Source organism: Lithobates pipiens, unplaced genomic scaffold (genome assembly GCF_037356315.1).
Source record: "Lithobates pipiens isolate NorthernLeopardFrog02 unplaced genomic scaffold, aLitPip1_a1.2 Scaffold_28, whole genome shotgun sequence".
Classification (NCBI taxonomy): Eukaryota; Metazoa; Chordata; class Amphibia; order Anura; family Ranidae; genus Lithobates; species Lithobates pipiens.
Genome location: NW_027507789.1, coordinates 42,176,413 through 42,195,251, shown reverse-complemented (window position 1 = coordinate 42,195,251; position 18,839 = coordinate 42,176,413). Strand labels below are relative to the sequence as shown.

The window sequence follows — 18,839 nt, the reverse complement described above, 5'->3', positions numbered from 1 at the left end:
GACCTTCCCTTACTCTATCCAAAATGCCTATAGTTCTACTTTAAATTATAGCCAAGCACCAGTTAACTTTTAGGTATCCTCGGAGTTCAGCTTTTACCCAATTTGAACAATCAGAAACCATATACTGTATATTGCTAAATAGTGATTCCTTAATAAAACCAGAAGAGCCTATACCATAAGCCAGTGGTTCTCAACCCTGTCCTCAAGTACCCCCAACAGGTCACATTTGCAGGTTTTACTTTATATTGCACAGGTGCTTTAACCATCTCCCGCCCGCGCTGTAGCCAAGTGACGGCTACAGCGCGGGACTTAATTGTTGGGAGGCCATCAATAGACGGCCTCCCGTGCGTGAGCTGCCCGCGTGACCCCTGCATGGTGCGCTCAAAGAATACTGAGTCAATGAGACTCAGCTGATCACAGATCGGAGTAAGGGGCCGATCCGGGCATCTTACCACGTGAACAGCTGTCAGCCAATGACAGCGGCTCACATGTTGTAAACAGAAGGTCGGTAATCTGCCTTTTTCCCCCCTGCCCACACTGACAGCGTGAGGTAGAAAAAAAAAAAGCCAATCACCATATTCTGACAGAGCGACAGCGGTCCCGAACAGGGAGAGGCACTGCTGCTATGCAGTGCCCCCACCAGTGCCACCTACAGGTGCATATCAGTTCCACCTACCAGTGCTGCCAACCAGTGCCCCCCCCATCAGTGTTACCTACCAGTGCCCTCCCCCCATCGGTGCCAGCCCATCTGTGCCCATTAGTGCTGCCTCATCATTGCACATCAATGAAGAAAAATTACTTGTTTTCAAAATGTTATAACTAGGAAATTTTTCGTTTTATTTTTTTTAGAAAAAAATAAAAAGCCAGTAGTGGTTAAATACCACCAAAAGAAATCTCTTTGTGTGGGAAAAACAATGCTAAAAATTTTGCTACGATATGTTTGCAGATGTGCGGAGGTGCTATTAGTATGCAAACATGCTATTCAGACCTCTGCAGGAATACAATTTTACTAACTGGACCTCTGTGGATTTTAATTCAATACCCCTGATTTAGAGTATCTTCACTTGTGACCTCTAGGCTATTTTTAAGGCCTGTGGGGCTTGCTATCAAAATACAATAGTCACAGCAGGAGATTTGCTCATCTGCAATGTATAGAATAAATGGAGGAATCTAGAGCTGCACGATTCTGGCAAAAATGAGAATCACTATTATTTTTTGATTAGAATAAAAATCACGATTCTCGCAAGATTCTCGTGGCGTAACATCATCTTTCACATTATACAAAAAAAATTGGGCTAACTTTACTGTTTAGGTATTGAATTCATTTTCCAGAAAAATTACGTTTTAAAGACTGCTGCGCAAATACAGTGTGACATAAAATATTACAACAACTGCCATTTTATTCTCTGGGGTCTCTTCTAAAAACAAAAAAAAAACAAAAACAAAAACAAAAGAAAACAACATAAATAATGTTTGGGGGTTCCAAGTAATTTTCTAGCAGCAAAAAAAAAAAATACAAAATTTTAACTTGTAAGCAACAAATGTCAGGAAAAGGTTTAGTCTTTAAAGTGGTTAAGCAGACCTAAGTTTTTCAGGCCCTAGAGGGATAAAAATATAGACTGTAAAAGCACCTGAATACCCCCCCAATCCACCACACCACCCCACCTCCACACACCCCCCCCCCCCCCCCCCCGTAGCCCCAGTGTAAAAGCCCGAGTGCTTTCACACTGGAGTGGTGCACTGGCAGGACATTGCAAAAAGTAATCAGGATCTTTTGGGTGGTGGAGGAGCACCTCCACCATCCCTGCCATTGAAATCAATGGGCACCGCTGCCGAGGCGCCTGCAAAGGGCTTCGGCAGCAGTGCTTTTAACCCTTTATTCGGCCACCAGCAGGGCTTAAAAGCACCGCACTAGCGGCCGAAGAGCGCCACTATTACAGCGGTAAAGTGACGCTAAAATTAGCAGCGCTTTACAGCTAACACCCCACCCACCAGTGTGAAAGTAGCCTTGAAGAAGAAGTTAATTCCTTTGATCTAAGAAACGAAAGGTTTACAATGTTTCTCTTGATCTCTGATGTAGGGATAAACTTGGCAGGCTGTCTGGATTGTTTTTTTTTTGTCAGCTGTCAGAAGTGAGCAGAGAACTTTCTGCACTTGTTACATAGAATCGGGAAACGCTGTTTTAAGATCGGGAGGGTGGTAGAATCGCGATTTCCAGTTTTTCACTATTAATTGTGCAGCTCTAGAGGAATCTTTTCACTTTTTTTTGGTCCAGCCCACAGGCTAAATGAAAAAAAAAGAATCATCAGTTTATGGCTTAAATGTATAAGAATCTTCTATTCAAAAAATTAGGTTCACCATTACAAATACGAGTACGTACTCCGATGTGACAAAAGCATGTTCTTTGATGGTGAGGAGAACCTCGTTGAACTTTATTTTGGTGGTCAAAGTATGTCCATGATAGATGACTGGCATCCCATCTGGTCCATCCCAGCAATCCACTGGAAACAAAACAAAAGTCATCAAGTGATCCTGTAATAATCCATCATCAACTAGATCAGAATGCAAACAACACAAATATATCTCTAACAAAGTACAAGGTGCAATATACTCCTATCAGCCCTGCAAATAAAACTGCTCTAGGGATTATATGTTCCAATCTTCCTCGTTCCAGTTTTTGTGAAATCATTCCATTGTTTTTAGCCAAGATAAAGGTTTACTGCAAATGGCATCAACCTGGATGATATTTTCAGTGTTTAAAATATAAGCAAACCTACATAGGTATTAAAATGAATGTGTACTCCGTAGCCTTTATATCTTCCCAACCTACACACATTCTAGTTCCTCCTTCAGTCTTTTTTTATTGAACCTCTTTGGCTTTTGTTGTAATATCCAACCCTGACTGTTAAAGAATGACCACACTTTTGCTACTTCAAGTGCATGTCAGGGCAAAAAAAAAAAAAAAAAAAAACCTGTATAGCTCAGCAATACATGCACATTTTCCATGGTTTTATACCTTTAAGAATAATACTTGTTGATTTGCCATAAATGCAGTAATCTCCTCCTGAGAGAGGACACCACATGTCTTTTTCAGGATTGAAATGGCAAGAAATGGTGTCAGCCCTTGTCTGATAAATTACCAAATCCCTCCTCATATCCACAGCATAGGAACATATTTTCTGCAGTGTAAAAGAAGAACTGGGAGGACTGCTTTAGACCTAACAGACAAAACTAATACTTTCAATGGTATATCTAATAAACCAAAAGGGAGCAAATAAGAGGTTTATTGTTCTGGTTTACATATACTTTACAAAGCACATCTTATATTATTTTTCCCCTTTATTGGACAGAAAATCTCTTCTGTGCCTGTTTTAGTTGAACTTCACTGCTAGGACTCACTTTCCTAATTTCACTGCAAAGCTCCAACAACTGCCATACCCAAATCTAATGGGAGTGCTCCTATTGGTCACTAAAGCAGCCTCATTGAACAGTGGAACTGGCTGGGCTTGGTCAAGATGACATGGAAAAGTCAGGTCCAATTAAAGTGGGATTAAAAGGGTCATGGAGGAGGTATTTTTTCTGCCCAAAAAGGCTAAAAACATGCTATGCTGTCTGCTCCTAAAACAGGACTTTTAATAGTTTTAAAGGGACCAAATGGATGGAAGACCTGACTTCCAACCTTCACAACCAAGAGTAGAAAATGTGTAACATGTGGTTCCCTCGGAAGAACCTTTTCTATGCATCTACATATAAAGATATGCCAATTTCTGTCTCTAATCAGACTGGAACACAAGAGATCCATGGGTATTTAAAACAAAAACGGTATGTGTGGGATCAATACAAAAAATATGTACCAACAGAATATGTCTCTAGGGGTCATTACCCCAGGTATTTTAATATATTATATATATATATATATATATATATATATATATATATATATATATATATATATATATATATATATATATATATATATATATATATATATATATGACCCCCAGGGATTATGCAATAATAGAAACAAAATATTATTAGTAAAAAAAAAAAAAAATTGTGCTTTCATTGTACACAATACACTGAAAACATCCCAAGACATCTAAAGATTTGGAGTAGGATCTTCCCGTTTACAACAGATATATATGGTAAAATATTTGTAGGATGCTTAGCATCCAATATCTAGTTCAGTCTACGCATTTCACAAAACTATAACTAGATTCTGAATGTTAAGCTTCCCACCTTTCTTTACCATATATATCTTATAGTAAACAGGAAGATCCTACTCCAAATCTTTAGATGACTGGGGATATTTTTAACTGATATTTTGTACCTATTGTCAATGGATACTCCCAGCATATTTAAAAAGTATATGTATATATATGTATATATATATATATATATATATATATATATATATATATATATATAATCTCATTCATCCACGTATAGAAATTTCACGTACTAGTACACACACCCCTACTGCAATCCTTCCTTTCCCATTCTCTACTGTGTGTAGGCATCCCTACTTTCGAAGGAACAGGCTGGAAAACTTTGCGGCTGCATTGGATTCTGATGGTAGTGCATCAATTAGAAGTTTGTCGTTAAGGAGAAGAGTGAGAGACCCACAAACCTAATTTAGTATACCAAAATAGAAAAAACCCTCTGAATGGGACTTTTTAGAGCATCAATCACTACAGTGTTTATATAAAAGAGTACATTTTATTACACAAAATTTAAAATATTCCAGAATACAATACAATAAAAGACGAGCTGCAGTTAACATGACAAGTAACCGTTGGCCCAATACGATCTTCATCAAACCAAACAAATGTGTTGATCAGATGGTTATTTGTCATGTTAACTGCAGCTCGTCTTTTATTGTATTGTGTTCTGGAATATTTTTAATTTTGTATAATAAAATGCACTCTTATACAAACACTGTAGTGATTGATGCCCTAAAAAGTCCCATTCAGAGGGTTCTTTCTATTCTGATGGTAGTGGAAGCCACTGTCAGAATACAGTGCCCCTGCCAGGATGATTCCTCCAGCCACCTCTGAAAAAATAAATAAATAAATAAATGAACCATGCATAGCCAGCTTTACTCTCCTTTATGCCCCTTAGATATTACATAAAAGAAAATAACTGATCTTTCAGGTACAATTTATCTTATTTTATTGATGACATTCAGTAAGACTACTCCTCCAGTAACCACGTTGAAATGCAGGATAGGATTCTCTATTTCAGATGTTCAAAATTTAAGAGGATTTCTGATGGAAAATGCTGCGTACCAATAAAGGGCAGCTAGTATCATCTGACATATGTCTGTACTTGCGATTTGTCTTAAATAAAAGTATAAAAAGAGTGAAATACGTCTTATAAGCAGAATAAGGCTGAGGCTTATGGCCACTGCAAATACATATTTAATGATGTACGCCAACATGCCTGTATTTACATCCACATGCGTGAGCCATAAAAACAAGTTATTTTATTGATGGGGAGATGTTGCTCACTTCATATCTTAGTGACAAAAAAAAAAAAAAAGTCAAGGCAAATCTCTCCAACCAGGACACAGACCGCAAAAAAACCTCACAAGTTTACGAGTTTCTCCTCTCTTCTAAAAAATGTTTTGGCTGGAGTTTGAATTTAAAAAGTGATTCTAAAAGGAAACATTTAAAAAATTAAAAGATAAAGATGCCATACTTACCCACTCTGCGCAATGGTTTTGCACAGAGCAGCCTGATCCTCCTCTTCTAGGGTCCCCTGCAGGCACTCCTAGCTCCTCCCCCCTTCCTAGTGATCCCATAGGCAAGCTGCTTGCTCTGGGGGCACTCTTGCGCGCTCACTCCCTAGCCTCCCTGTGTGTCCATTGACACACACAGGGCAGCTTGGCCCGTCTCCCACTCTCTCCTTACTGGTTGTGATCGATAGCAGCAGCCAATGGTTTCCGCTACTGTTTCAATCTCCAGTGAGGAGGGTAAGAGAGCACAGTGCTGCTACTTTTAGACACAAAAATGGATCGACATCTCGCACAGCAAGTATAAAGTGAGGCACACACAGAAGGTTTTCTACCTTAATGTAGAGAATGCACAAAGGTAAAAAAGCAAACACTTTAAGTGGTTTAAACTGGGGTTATACAGTCTAATATCAAGAAAACCTGAAATGAAAAATAAAATAAAAAAATCAATGACAACATTAACTGTAAGAATAAATAAAGGCAAACATTTCCCATGTTAATGTGTTTTTTTTTTTTTTTATAAAATTAACACCATCATCCACAAGATGGCGTCCTCCACTCACACTCAATACAGCGGCAGCCCATCCGCAAACAGCGGGCATATGCTTCAAGGGAGGATTCGCTGGAGAACTGATCTCCCGTTAGGTACCTATAAGCAGAGTAACCAAAAAAACAAAAATTGTAAATTAACCTTTTTTTAAATAAAAATAGAAAGCAAGGTTCTCATCAATATGTGTGACATTTAAAATTCCCCTTTATACCAGCTTAGCCTGTGACTCTTGCAAGCTTATCTTTCACAGGATGAACTGCACCGTATGTGAAACACATAGTGTGTGTTCTACATCCATTTTAAAAGAAAAACACACAGGAAATACCCACCCCTGGCAAACACGCAGAAGAGAAAATGAATACTTATGCAGGCAAAAAAAAATAAAAAAAATCACACATCCTTACGCTTTAAAACACATCGCACGATACAGCAAAAATAAACATAATTACAAATACATAATAAAGAGACCCTGTCACCAACCTACAAAACTGCAGGTAAAAGCACAGAAAAATCAAGTCTTTTAATTGTTTGCTTATTATTTTTCCTTTCCATAAATGTTTTTTTTTATTCTTCACTTTTAATGTGCCTCTAAACTTGCTGTAAATTTTAACTACTGGAGGAAGAGCAAAATCCATAGCACTCATTGCCACTAACCTCCTTGTATGTCTTAGCCTTCTCCTTTATTACCACTCCCTCGATGATATCTGACAAAATGCATCGAGTTGGTCCAGCGGATGTGACGTCACCACGCACGCTGACACCGGAAACAAACAACAGTGTGCTCTAAATGGCTTCTCTGCCTTTTTAATCATGTGAGTGTGCGTTTATATGAGATTTTAAAAAACCAGTGAACTGCTCTTACTACACATAGAGAACTTTTTTCAAGCCATGTGTTATTGGTGTGAGTTGAAGCATTTGAGTCGGGCCAGTCGCTAGATCACTGCACTCAGACATCTATACCTACTGAGCGCTTTATGACCATGTTCTCATACATGGCAACATACCTTCTGCTAAGGTCATTTATGTGCACTTGAGCATCCCTTATATTTTGGTGGAAGCACACTGTCAAAGAATCTGTTTTTAAATGATCACCGCATGGACGCTGGGAAAGTTATGTATTTCTTTGGATTGGACTTTGTGAATTTGTGTTTTACTATATGGAATCTTAGCATCTTGTTTGATCACTTTGCTTTCATTTTGTTTGTGTTGTGTATTCATGTATTGTAGCGCTGCCCTTTTGTATAAGATTGTCTAATTACTGTCTGTACTGGCCCAGCTCCTCCGCTCATCCCTTTACAATATTTTTTATAGCTAATGGCAGAGGAGCCAAGGTGGACTACTACTTGAGTGACAGATCTGAGTCTGCTGAAATCATATTCAAGATAGCAACAATCAGCAGCAGCAGCCTCAGGGCTTTTGGGTTTCTTCTACACAAAAGGAAGATTTTAAAAAGGTATTTTAATTAAAAAGGGCTGGCAACTCTGATGCTCTTGAATAAAAGTCCTTTATTGGTTACATGGGTACAGGCTCTACATTGACGCGTTTCGGCTAAGAAGCCTTCATCAAAGCATTTGATCATCAAGAGCATCAGAGTTGCCAGCCCTTTTTGATTCAAGCATTGTATTTGGGGCCTGAACGTCCTGGCTAGAGCACCGGATCGCAGCTCATGGACTTTGATATTGGCAGAGGAGCTCTGGTATAATTTTGTTTCTCTCATTTTAAAAGGTAGGCCCCTTTCACACAAGCGGAGTGATCAGGTCTGCCTCTCAGTTTTTTCAGGGAGGCTGGCCCGATCAAACCCTCTATTCTCCTATGTGGAGCAGTGGGTGTACGGTCACATGTGTCCGTTTACACCTGCCTACATCCAATCCGATAAAAACAGACAGATGGGGATCAGTTGTCCTTCTGCCTGGTGAAACGGATCAGATGAAAGTCAATTTTAAACAGACAGGCGGTCCGTTTACATCTGACTGCCCATAGAGGAGAGTGGCTGTGTCTGTGTCCGCTCTGCATAAGCGTGACACAGAGAGCGAGAGCGGATACGGATCAGCCATACACATGCTTAGCGGAGATCGGCAGACTGCTGGCGGAGTCATTTCCGTGAGAAAGGGGTCTAAACAACATGCCAAAATTTGATAAAAGCACATATAATCTTATTGGGAAGATTGCTGTTTAAGTAAAAGGTTTGGCAACAGAGTCTCTTTAAAGTGTTACTAAACCCAGGAACCTGCATTTACTATATCTGGTCTCTCATAGTACACAGAACATGGAAATGCAATTATTTTAGTAAATATAAACTGCTAAATACCTATTCTCATCAGCAGTATATAGCAGTCTTGTGACTTCTATCAGTGTCTGGCCAAGCACTGGTTAAAGCTTGTAGGAGGAGTTTTCATTCTCCTCTGACTGTCCTAGGAGGCTGCAGGACCCCTGACCCTCTATGTGGACAGTGCTGATCACATGCACCACCCCCCCCCAAAAAAACAAAAAAACAGCAGATGGATTGGGGACAGTAAGAGAGGAGGAGGGGATCAGTGAAGACAGGATCAAACAGCCTTTTTACACAATGCAGAGGACTAACCCCTTAGGTTCCACAGTAAGTATAACAAGCATGCTTTACAAACAGATTTTACTGCTGTGGGTTTAGTAACACTTTAAATATAAATATTTTGAATCACAAGGTCTACTAATGCTTTGGACCCCCACTCCCCTTCTGAAAAAATATAGAGTAAAACAAAAAATAAACACATGGGGGGGGGGGGGGGGGGGGGGGACTATGCTTACCTTACACCCTGGGTTCTGGTCACTTCCTGTAGGTGCTGGTGACATCACTGGGCCTCACTGCGGGAGCACTGGGAAAGGGAAGGGTCTCAAATCTTACAATCAGACTCTCCAGGGCTGTGTAGAGATGTCTTCTCAACATATTCCCACCAGAAGGCCCATTGATGTCACCATCGTTAGGAGCAGTGGACAGAAATAGGGGCATAAGGCAAGTTTATTTTTCATTTTCTTCATGGGGGGGGGGTCTAAAAAAAAAAATATATGGATTCAGCTTTTTCAATCTAGGTCAACTAGCTTAGCTGAAATGTGAACAAATCCAGAGTAGAGAGGAGAGAATACAGGAAGAGTACCTGGGCACATAGGGAATCGGGAGTCTGAGCAGCTGAAATGTCTTACGTGTTATGAGAAGAGGAGATCCAGTAATGGGACAGGGGGTTGTCCATGTTTTGGGGACACACGGTGTCCAGTGAAGAATCCCACATATTGTTCTCCTTGGAGAACAGGAATGTAACAAACTGCAGAGACACAACAGCAGATAGACCAAGAAAATCAACTTACAAGGATTAAAAAAAAAAAAGACACACAAAGCTTTTAAAACCTGAAAAAAAAAAAAAAAAAACTGGGCGTGAAGCGAATTTCAGAGAGGCACACACAGGAAGCAAGTTGTGCCCTACATTTTCCAGACTTTTACTTTGAAACCATAAAGAAAAAATACAATTTCGGGTTCTTGTTTTTTGACCTACCTCCTCCGGGGTGAAGTATGGTTCGTCTATCTCCCTCAGAGGGTCACGCAAAAAGTGAAACATGAACTCTTGCACTTTGGTAGGATCAGATGCCCACATCTCCTGCAATGGATTAGTGAAAGGGGTTAGAAGAGACAATATAAATGGAAGGTTCAGAAGGGGCATCCTGGGAAATTCACAAATGCCAAGAGAGAATGCAGAGAGTTGCGAACCGTCCTTATTGTTTTGTCCCCCCAAAATGTATGGGAAACCTTGACCTTCCTGAAAACTGATAATTGCACAGGACTACTCTGGACCTAGTCCTGGTAATTGGCAGCTCAGTTGACTGAAATCAAACAATTTAGGTTAGTAGGACTAATAAAGCACTTGTATACCATGAAAAATAAAGCTTCAAAACCAGATTTTATGACCAGCTGGAGGTACGGGTGACATGAAACATTAGTTTGTTTTGGCCCCATGAAACTAGGGTTCAGCAGGACATGGTAGACCCCATTGTTTGACTATGCGAGAACCACCACCCTTGCTATTCCCTTTCCTTTTTTCTCCACCATCACAAAGGTCCAATCTACAGGTCAAATCTTATGACAAGCCGCACCCTTTTGTCAGCGATGGCGTTGTTCAAATTGGTGCGAAGCCGACTTTGCAGTGACAACGATTTGAAAAAGTAGTTCCTATTCTACTTTTAGAGATTTTGGGTGCGACTTGCATAGATATCTGTGTATGATCTGTGCACAGGTGTAGTCAAAGTTGCGCTGACACGCAGCTGTGAAGATTTCAGATGAATTTGCACGATTTCAAAGCTGCATTCAATGTGAACAAGGGCAAAACACTAGTGTGCTGCAGGTGTGGTGCATTTTTAAAAGTCCTGCATACTGCATTTTAGGTGCATGTTTAACTGCCTGCAGACTGTCCACCATAGATATACTGAGGCAGGGTGGCCGCTCTGCCCGATCACGTACCTATTACGCAGAGGCGTAACTAGAACCTTCAGTGCGCTGATGCAAGGAACCATAACCTCTGGTCCTGGGGCCCTTTCCAATGATCCTGGGCTCCATTTCTCCTATCGTGGGGCCCTTGATTATGGTCCTGTAAGCAGGACCCCTACCTTGCATCTTGGGTAGGGTTGCCACCTTTTCTTCAAGCCAAACCCAAAACTTTACAAGCGCACAGCAAAATAATTTTTTGTAGAATACACTATACATATATTTTGTGATTAAACAACAATTATAAAATTGTATATATGTAATCACAAGATTCCCCCCTCACATCACAGTCCACATAGTTCCACTTTACATCTAAATACGCAGTTTCCCTTTTACTTCTGAATCTATAGAGTTCCCGTTTACATCTAAACTTGCAGAGTTCCCTTACACTTAAGGGGGGACTGTGCTGACAATGGTATAAGGGAGAACTCCAGGGACTTTGATTTAAGAAAGAACAGTGAGAACTCTGATGTAAAGGGGGAACACTACACACTCTGATATAAGGGGGTGATAACTGGAGCCCCCACTTACATCAACGTTCCCAGCATTCCTCTTTAAGCGGGGTTCCCAGAGTCCCAGTCACTTAAGAGTCTGCAGAATCTCCACTTGCACTGTAGGGGCCCTTTTGCACATGTGAACCGATTGGACCACCCATTGTTCTGTATGAGGAGGTGGAAGTAAACAGACAGATCCATTCACCATCTATCTAGCAAAACGGATGACAGTCAGACCAGCCCATAGAGAAGAGTGGGCTGTTTGTGTCTGCTCTGCACAAGTGGAGCAGACATGGGCCTGTCATCTGCCTGCTCAGTGAAGAGATCTCCTGCTGAGCAGGCTGATCCGCTTGGCAGAGTATGCCCATGTGAAAGGTGCCTAAGATTTGATGTAAGGGGTGCTCTGGGAATCCTGGTGCAAGGGGTCTCTGCTCAAGGCCCCCACTTACATCACAGTTCCCCTTTACATTACAGTCCACAGACCTCTCCCTTACATTAGTGTGCTCAGAGGCTGGCGAGATAAGAGAGGAAGGGAGGGACGCTTCACTCACTATAGATGGAGGCGTGGGCCCTGGTGTTCCACCGCTGTGGTCAGTAAGCAAGGCCTAATAGTCTGTGCTATACATACATATAGGCTGGCAGAACATGCTGGGGCTTGTAGTGCACCACACCAGGCAAACTCCAGTAGGCTGCTGTGTTGGAAGAGGGGCTCTGGAGGTGACAACACACTCTAATCAGTCCCCTCAATGACTGACCCACCTGTGTGCTGCTTTGTTTTCAAGCATTGAGATGTTTAATTAGGAAGGAAGGCTTTCCTGAAGAGCTGTGGATCCCCTTTTTTAGGGTTGCAGCATTCGTGGTAGAAGCTGGCCTTTTCTCCACTATCTAGCTGCAGGCTGGCGGATTTAGCGAGGCACGGAGTTTGGAATGTGGGCCAAGCTGGGGGGACGCACAGGGTGGGGGGCGGGAGGAGCAGATCCTGCTCTCTCTAGCTCTTTCTTCTCCTGTCCATGTGAGGTGGGCGGGCTGTCGGTGCGGGGTCTGGGCAGTGTGACAAAGTGTAATAGACACTCTCTGCTCACAACTGCAGGCAGCAACCGTTGAGCTATATGCCATGTTTTTGGGCCCCCCCAACAGTGGCAGAACTCCAAGGCCCAGTCGCAAGCGCGGTTGCTGGGATCCCGGTAGCTCCGCCACTGCTGGTACATGATCTGACACATCCGGTTCTGGGACGCACGAGCGCCGCCTACAACCAGCTTACGTTGGCACAGCACGAGCCAAATCAGCGTGCCCCCCCCCCCCCCCCCCCCGCCACAATTAGCAAGCACTCCCCTATGATCACATTTAACCCTTTTATTGCCCCTGATGGTAACCTCTTCCCTGTCAGGGTTATTTGTACAGTGACCGTGCTTTTTTTTAGCACTGATCACTTTATCCGTGTCACTGGTCCCCAAAAAGTGTCAAAAGTGTCAGTTAAGTGTCCGATTTGTCCGCCACAATATCACAGTCCTGCTATAAGTCGCTGACAGTCACCATTACTAGTAAACAAAAGAAAAATATCCCATAGTTTGTAGACGCTATAATTTTTGCACAAACCAATCAATATACACTTACTGGTATTTTTTTTGTACCAAAAATATGTAGCAGAATACATATTGGCCTAAATTTATGAAGAAAAAAGATTTTTTTATTGGATATGTTTTATAGCAGAAAGTAAAACAATTATTTTTTTTCAAAATTGTCGGTCTTTGTTTATAGCGCAACCAATAAAAAACGCAGAGGTGATCAAATACCACAAAAAAAAAAAAAGACTGCGCAATTGTCAGTTAAAGTAACGCAGTATCGCAAAAAATGGCCTGGTCATGGGGGGGTTTAAACCTTGCAGAGCTGAAGTGGTTAGGAAGTGCGCCAAAAACGCAAATTTTTTGTGTGCTTCCACGTTTCACATGTCCATGATTGGAGTCAAGCAACCAGAAAACGCACCAACACCACACAATATGCGTTTTTACTGCGTAGTTTAAAAGGGCCCTAAAGTAGTTGTAAAACCGAACTGGAAGGAAACCATGTATATGGACTTAAAGGATGAGTTCACTTGTAGTTCATTCACGCACAGAGCTTTGTGAATATATGATGCGGCTGTGTGGGTGGAGCCCAGCTCGGCCACGCTCAATTTTAAAAAGGGACAGCTAGTATGGGGGACTTCTCCATGTACTGCTGTCAGAGGGGAAAACCGGGCAGCATTGCACGCTCCATCCTAAAAACCAGGTGAAACATGTAACCTGTTCCTAAAGATGAACTTACCCTTTACAGCGGTAGAAAACACCAGATTGGCCACTTATAACAAAGCTTACCTGCAGATAAAATTATGAATATCTTCTAAACGTGCCCCGTTGAGGAGAAATTCACAGACAGGGACATCACCAGCGCTTTGAATAGATGGCACACTGAATGTGCTATCGGATCCAGAGTGTTGTCCCGCAGCTGTGATGTCATCGCGGCCCCGCCATTCAAATGGCCAGAACCCACAAAAGGGAGACCGGGTGAAAATGGAAGCCATGTTAGCGGTGAAAGCGTGCCACTTTTACAGGCAAGTGTCATAACGTGATAGTATGAGGTATATACTAGCACATCATTCCATTAATGTTTAGGGGGGACAGTTTATTTTTATAAAGACGTTTACTATCGCTTTAAACTTAAAATTAATTAACGCTATCTTCACCAGTGTGTGGGCTGGTTCACACCACAGAAAAACACACTCCGGATATGTTTTTGCACATGCTTTTTTTTTTTTTTTTTTTTTTTTTTGGCGCATTCCGGTGCCTTTTATTTGATTGGGTTAAAATGTATTTTGTAGAGCAACAGGGTTGCTACCAGTAGCGCTAGTCTTACCTGGTCTCCTAGTCATGGATTTGCTCTCTTGCAGTCCCAATAATAAGACTTCTTCACTTATTTTTTCCAGAGATCTCCATTATGAAACCCCATCCTCAGTCACTGCCATCACACACAAAAACAAAGCATACTATAAAGACCTTTACCTTCTGATACTCCAACAGAAAGCTCTGGAAGTCCAGCAGGGACACTCTGCACAGCCCTTGACGCTCGCCACCTCTGACACAAAGAGAACACAAAATTATTTTCACTCAACCATCTGCAAACCTCATTGGGTCATAGTATCATACATGTGAAGCGGTTTCTAACATCACAAGTTTATATCCACATTTCTGCTAAATTCGATGTGGCCGGTGCAGCGTTTAGATATCCAACTTGACAAAGGACTGGCTTTGATACAAAGCACTTTAAGGCCTCACTCACACAGGTGTACTATAGCGTATGCCCATGCGAGGGCCGTGTTTGCACAAAAAATGCAATGAACACTGTGCATCCCTTGTGCAGGATAGTCCCATTCATTCAAACTAGGAAGCAATGGATGCACGGACACAACAGCTGCTCCCAATGTGATAGCCATATGGGTCCGGGTACTCATAGCTACTGCTCCCAAGTTGACAGTCCTATGTCCATGCAGCTGCTGCTTCCCAACTGAAAAAACGGCCTGCACACAGGCATACGTTATTGCACATTTATATGAATGAGACCTAAATATGCATTGACCACATTTTCTTTGCATTTTTACCAAATTGTGCAATCGATAAGAAAAAAAAAAAAAAAAAAAAACGGGCCATTTTCCACTGTAACCAAGTGCCAGAATACATGTGTTACTGCATGGGCCAGCATTCATTTCCCAAAGCCCCATACGTTACTCCAGTGAAAAAAGTATATTTATTTTATTTTCATTGCACTGCAACACAGTACAGTAACCTCATCAGTCTGCACATACCACAGCTGTGTGTGAAGCGTTCAAGGGTTTCCTGAATTCAAAAACAAGAAAATGCACACACAGGCTCTTCCTCCCACCAGAGGAAGATGGGTAGGCAAGGTCGATGTCAGGTTGGCCCACTTCTCCATCTTCCCCTGATATATGCTCCTTACCCCTTCTAGTAATCTCAGGACATGTAAACATTGCACCAGGTCCATGTATAGTTCATCCGGAAAGTATTCACGGTGCTCCACTTTTTCCACATTTTGTTATGTTACAGCCTTATTCCATAATGGATGAAATTCATTAATTTTCCTCAAAATTCTACAAACCATACCCCATAATGACAACGTGAAAGAATTTTGATTTAAATCTTTGCAAATTTATTAAAAATAAAATCCCATGTACATAAGTATTCACAGCCTTGGCCTTGACACTCTAAATTGAGCTCAGGTGGATCCTGATTCCACTTATCAACTAGACTGGAGTCCACCTGTGCTAAATTCAGTTGATTGGACACGATTTGAAAAAGGCACACACCTATCTATATAAGGTCCCACAGTTAACAGTGCATATCAGAGCACAAACCAAGCCATGGAGTCCAAGGAAATGTCTGTAGACCTCTGAGACAGGATTGTATCGAGGCACAGATCTGGGGAAGGGTACAGAAACATTTCTGCAGCATTGAAGGTCCCAATGAGCATAGTGACCTCCATCATCCATAAATACAATACGTCTAGAACTACCAGGACTCTTCCTAGAGTGGGCTGGCCAAACTGAGCATTTGGGAGAAGGACGTTAGTCGGGGGGTGACCAAAAACCTGATGGTCACTATGACAGAGCTCCAGCATTTCTGTGGAGAGAGGAGAGCCTTCCAGAACAACCATTCCTGCAGCACTCCACTAATCAGGCCTGTACGGTAGAGTGGCCAGACAAAGGCCTTTGCTTAGTAAAAGGCACATGGCAACCCACCTGGAGTTTACCAAAAGGCACCTGAAGGACTCTCAGACCATGAGAAAGAACTGGGAGAATAGTCAGGATCGAAGGTAAGATGAATGCAGCAATGTACAGAGACATCCTTGAAGAAAACCTCCTCCAGAGCACTCTGGAACTCAGACTGGGGAGAAGGTTCATCTCCCAACAAGAGAATGACCCTAAGCACACAGCCAAGATAACAAGACGAGTGGCTACAAAACAACTCTGTGAATGTTCTCTAAAGCCGCGTACACACGTAGCCGTCTGTCCGACGTACTTAGAGCCGTCTATCCGACGTACTTAGTCTGGCGGACTTCTCGCCAGACTGTCCATCAGACTTTCCGAACGGGCTACTTGCCCACACACGGCACTTTTTCAGCGGACTAATACGGCGTACTAAGTCCGCCGTACTATCCGCCCTACTGAACGGACTCGCCCACACGCGCGGAGGAAAGTCCGCTCATTTCGAGCGCGTCTCCAGGTAGGCGGGGCCCACGAAGGAGACGTCGCTGGCCCCGCCACCTGGTATGGACTTAAAGGGGAACCCCAACGCCGAAAAAAATCGGCGTGGGGGTCCCCCCAAGTCCACAACAGACCCTTGTCTGAGCACGCTACCCGGCCGGCCAGGAAAGGAGGGGCGAGCGAGCGCCCCCCCCCCCTCTTGAGCCGTACCAGGCCGCGTGCCCTCAACATGGGGGGTGCCTTGGGGAAGGGGGCCCCACGCGGCCCCCCCACCCCAAAGCACCTTGTCCCCATGTTGATGAGGACAAGGGACTCTTCCCCCGACAACCCTGCCCATTGGTTGTCGGGGTCTGCGGGCGAGGGGCTTATCGGAATCCGGGAGCCCCCTTTAAAAAGGGGGCCCCCGGATACCGGCCCCCCACCCTATGTGAATGAGTATGGGGTACAATGTACCCCTACCCATTCACCTGTAAAATAAAGTACAAAAAAAAACACAAACACACAAGATAAAATAGTTTATTGCACAGCTCCGGGGGTCTTCCGTCTTCGGGGGTCTTCTCGCCGGACTCCTCCGCTATCTTCTTGTAGCTCTTTTACTAGCGGAGGAGTCCGGCTTTCTTCCTCGCCGCCGCCCTCTTCTCCCGACTTCGGGGGTCTTGTCCCCCCTCTTCGGTTCTTCTACCGGGCCACCGCGCCTTCTTATAGCTCTTTTACAGGCGGTGGCCCGGTCTTCTGTCGCCGCCGCCTTCCGTTCTTCTTCTTCTGGAGATGTTGACTCGACGTTCTCTCCGGCCGCAATGCCAGGGACGTGCTGCGCTGCGACTTATATAGGGACAAGGGGCGGTGTCACATGGGTTGATGTCACATGAGTTGGTGTCACATGGTGACCCCGCCCTCTTACGATGTCACAGTCCCGGAGGATGCTGGGACTGTCGCCATGTGACATCAACCCATGGGACACTGCCCCTTGTCCCTATATAAGTCGCAGCGCAGCGCGTCCCTGGCATTGCGGCCGGAGAGAACGTCGAGTCAACATCTCCAGGAGAAGAAGAAGAAGAACGGAAGGCGGCGGCGGCGACAGAAGACCGGGCCACCGCCTGTAAAAGAGCTATAAGAAGGCGCGGTGGCCCGGCAGAAGAACCGAAGAGGGGGACAAGACCCCCGAAGTCGGAAGAAGAGGCCGCGGCGACGAAGAAGAATGCCGGGCTCCTCCACTAGTAAAAGAGCTATAAGAAGATAGCGGAGGAGTCCGGCGAGAAGACCCCCGAAGACGGAAGACCCCCGGAGCTGTGCAATAAATTATTTTATCTTGTGTGTTGTGTTTTATTTTTGTACTTTATTTTACAGGTGAATGGGTAGGGGTACATTGTACCCCATACTCATTCACATAGGGTGGGGGGCCGGTATCCGGGGGCCCCCTTATTGAAGGGGGCTCCCAGATTCCGATAAGCCCCCCGCCCGCAGACCCCGACAACCAACGGCCAGGGTTGTCGGGAAGAGGCCCTTGTCCTCATCAACATGGGGACAAGGTGCTTTGGGGTGGGGGGGCCGCGCGGCCCCCCCTTCCCCAAGGCACCCCCCATGTTGAGGGCACGCGGCCTGGTACGGCTCAGAAGGGGGGGAGGCGCTCGCTCGTCCCCCCCTTTCCTGGCCGGCCGGGTAGCGTGCTCGGACAAGGGTCTGTTGTGGACTTTGGGGGGACCCCCACGCTGTTTTTTTTGGCGTTGGGGTTCCCCTTTAAGTCCATACCAGGTGGCGGGGCCAGCGACGTCTCCTTCGCGGGCCCCGCCTACCTGGAGACCCACTCGAAATGAGCGGACTTTTCTCCGGGCGGGAAAAGTCCGTTCATTTCAAAAGTACGGCGGACTGGCATACACACGGCCGGATTGTCCGCCGAAATGCGAGTCCGGCGGGAAGATTGGAGTGTAAAACTACATTCTAAGTCCGCCGTACTTTCGGGTCAAAAAAGTATGCCGGAGGCTACACGCGGGGGGATTGTTTGGCGGACTTGAGTTTGCCGGACTTTTCCACCCGCTTGTTTGATCGTGTGTACGCGGCGTAAGGGTCCAGCCGGAGCCCAGACTTAAACATCTCTGGAGAGATCTGAAAATGGCTGTGCACTGACGCTCCCCATCCAACCTGATGGAGCTTGAGAGGTCCTGCAAAGAAGAATGGGAGAAACTGCCCAAAAATAGGTGCAACAAGCTTGTAGCATTATACTCAAAAAGACTTGAGGTTGTAATTGGTGCCAAAGGTGCTTCAACAAAGTATTAAAGCGGAGGTCCACCCTAAAATGGACCTCC

General features: G+C 44.1%; 1 protein-coding gene and 1 non-coding gene across 2 annotated transcripts in view; one reads left to right on the top strand and one right to left on the bottom strand.

Moving 5' to 3' along the window:
* The window catches only part of PLCG1 (phospholipase C gamma 1), a 154,087-nt gene that overhangs the window by 44,246 nt on the left and 91,002 nt on the right, over positions 1-18,839 (bottom strand). The window contains exons 8-12 of the mRNA XM_077459131.1: positions 14,321-14,393; positions 9,809-9,910; positions 9,462-9,580; positions 6,298-6,383; positions 2,381-2,501 (exon numbers count right to left, since the gene is read on the bottom strand). Coding sequence (XP_077315257.1) covers positions 2,381-2,501; positions 6,298-6,383; positions 9,462-9,580; positions 9,809-9,910; positions 14,321-14,393 — 501 coding nt within the window. The remainder of the gene's footprint in view (positions 1-2,380; positions 2,502-6,297; positions 6,384-9,461; positions 9,581-9,808; positions 9,911-14,320; positions 14,394-18,839) is intronic.
* Positions 8,210-8,343, top strand: LOC143937626 (small nucleolar RNA SNORA17). The gene has a single exon (XR_013263716.1). It is a non-coding gene; the product is annotated as a small nucleolar RNA SNORA17 (small nucleolar RNA).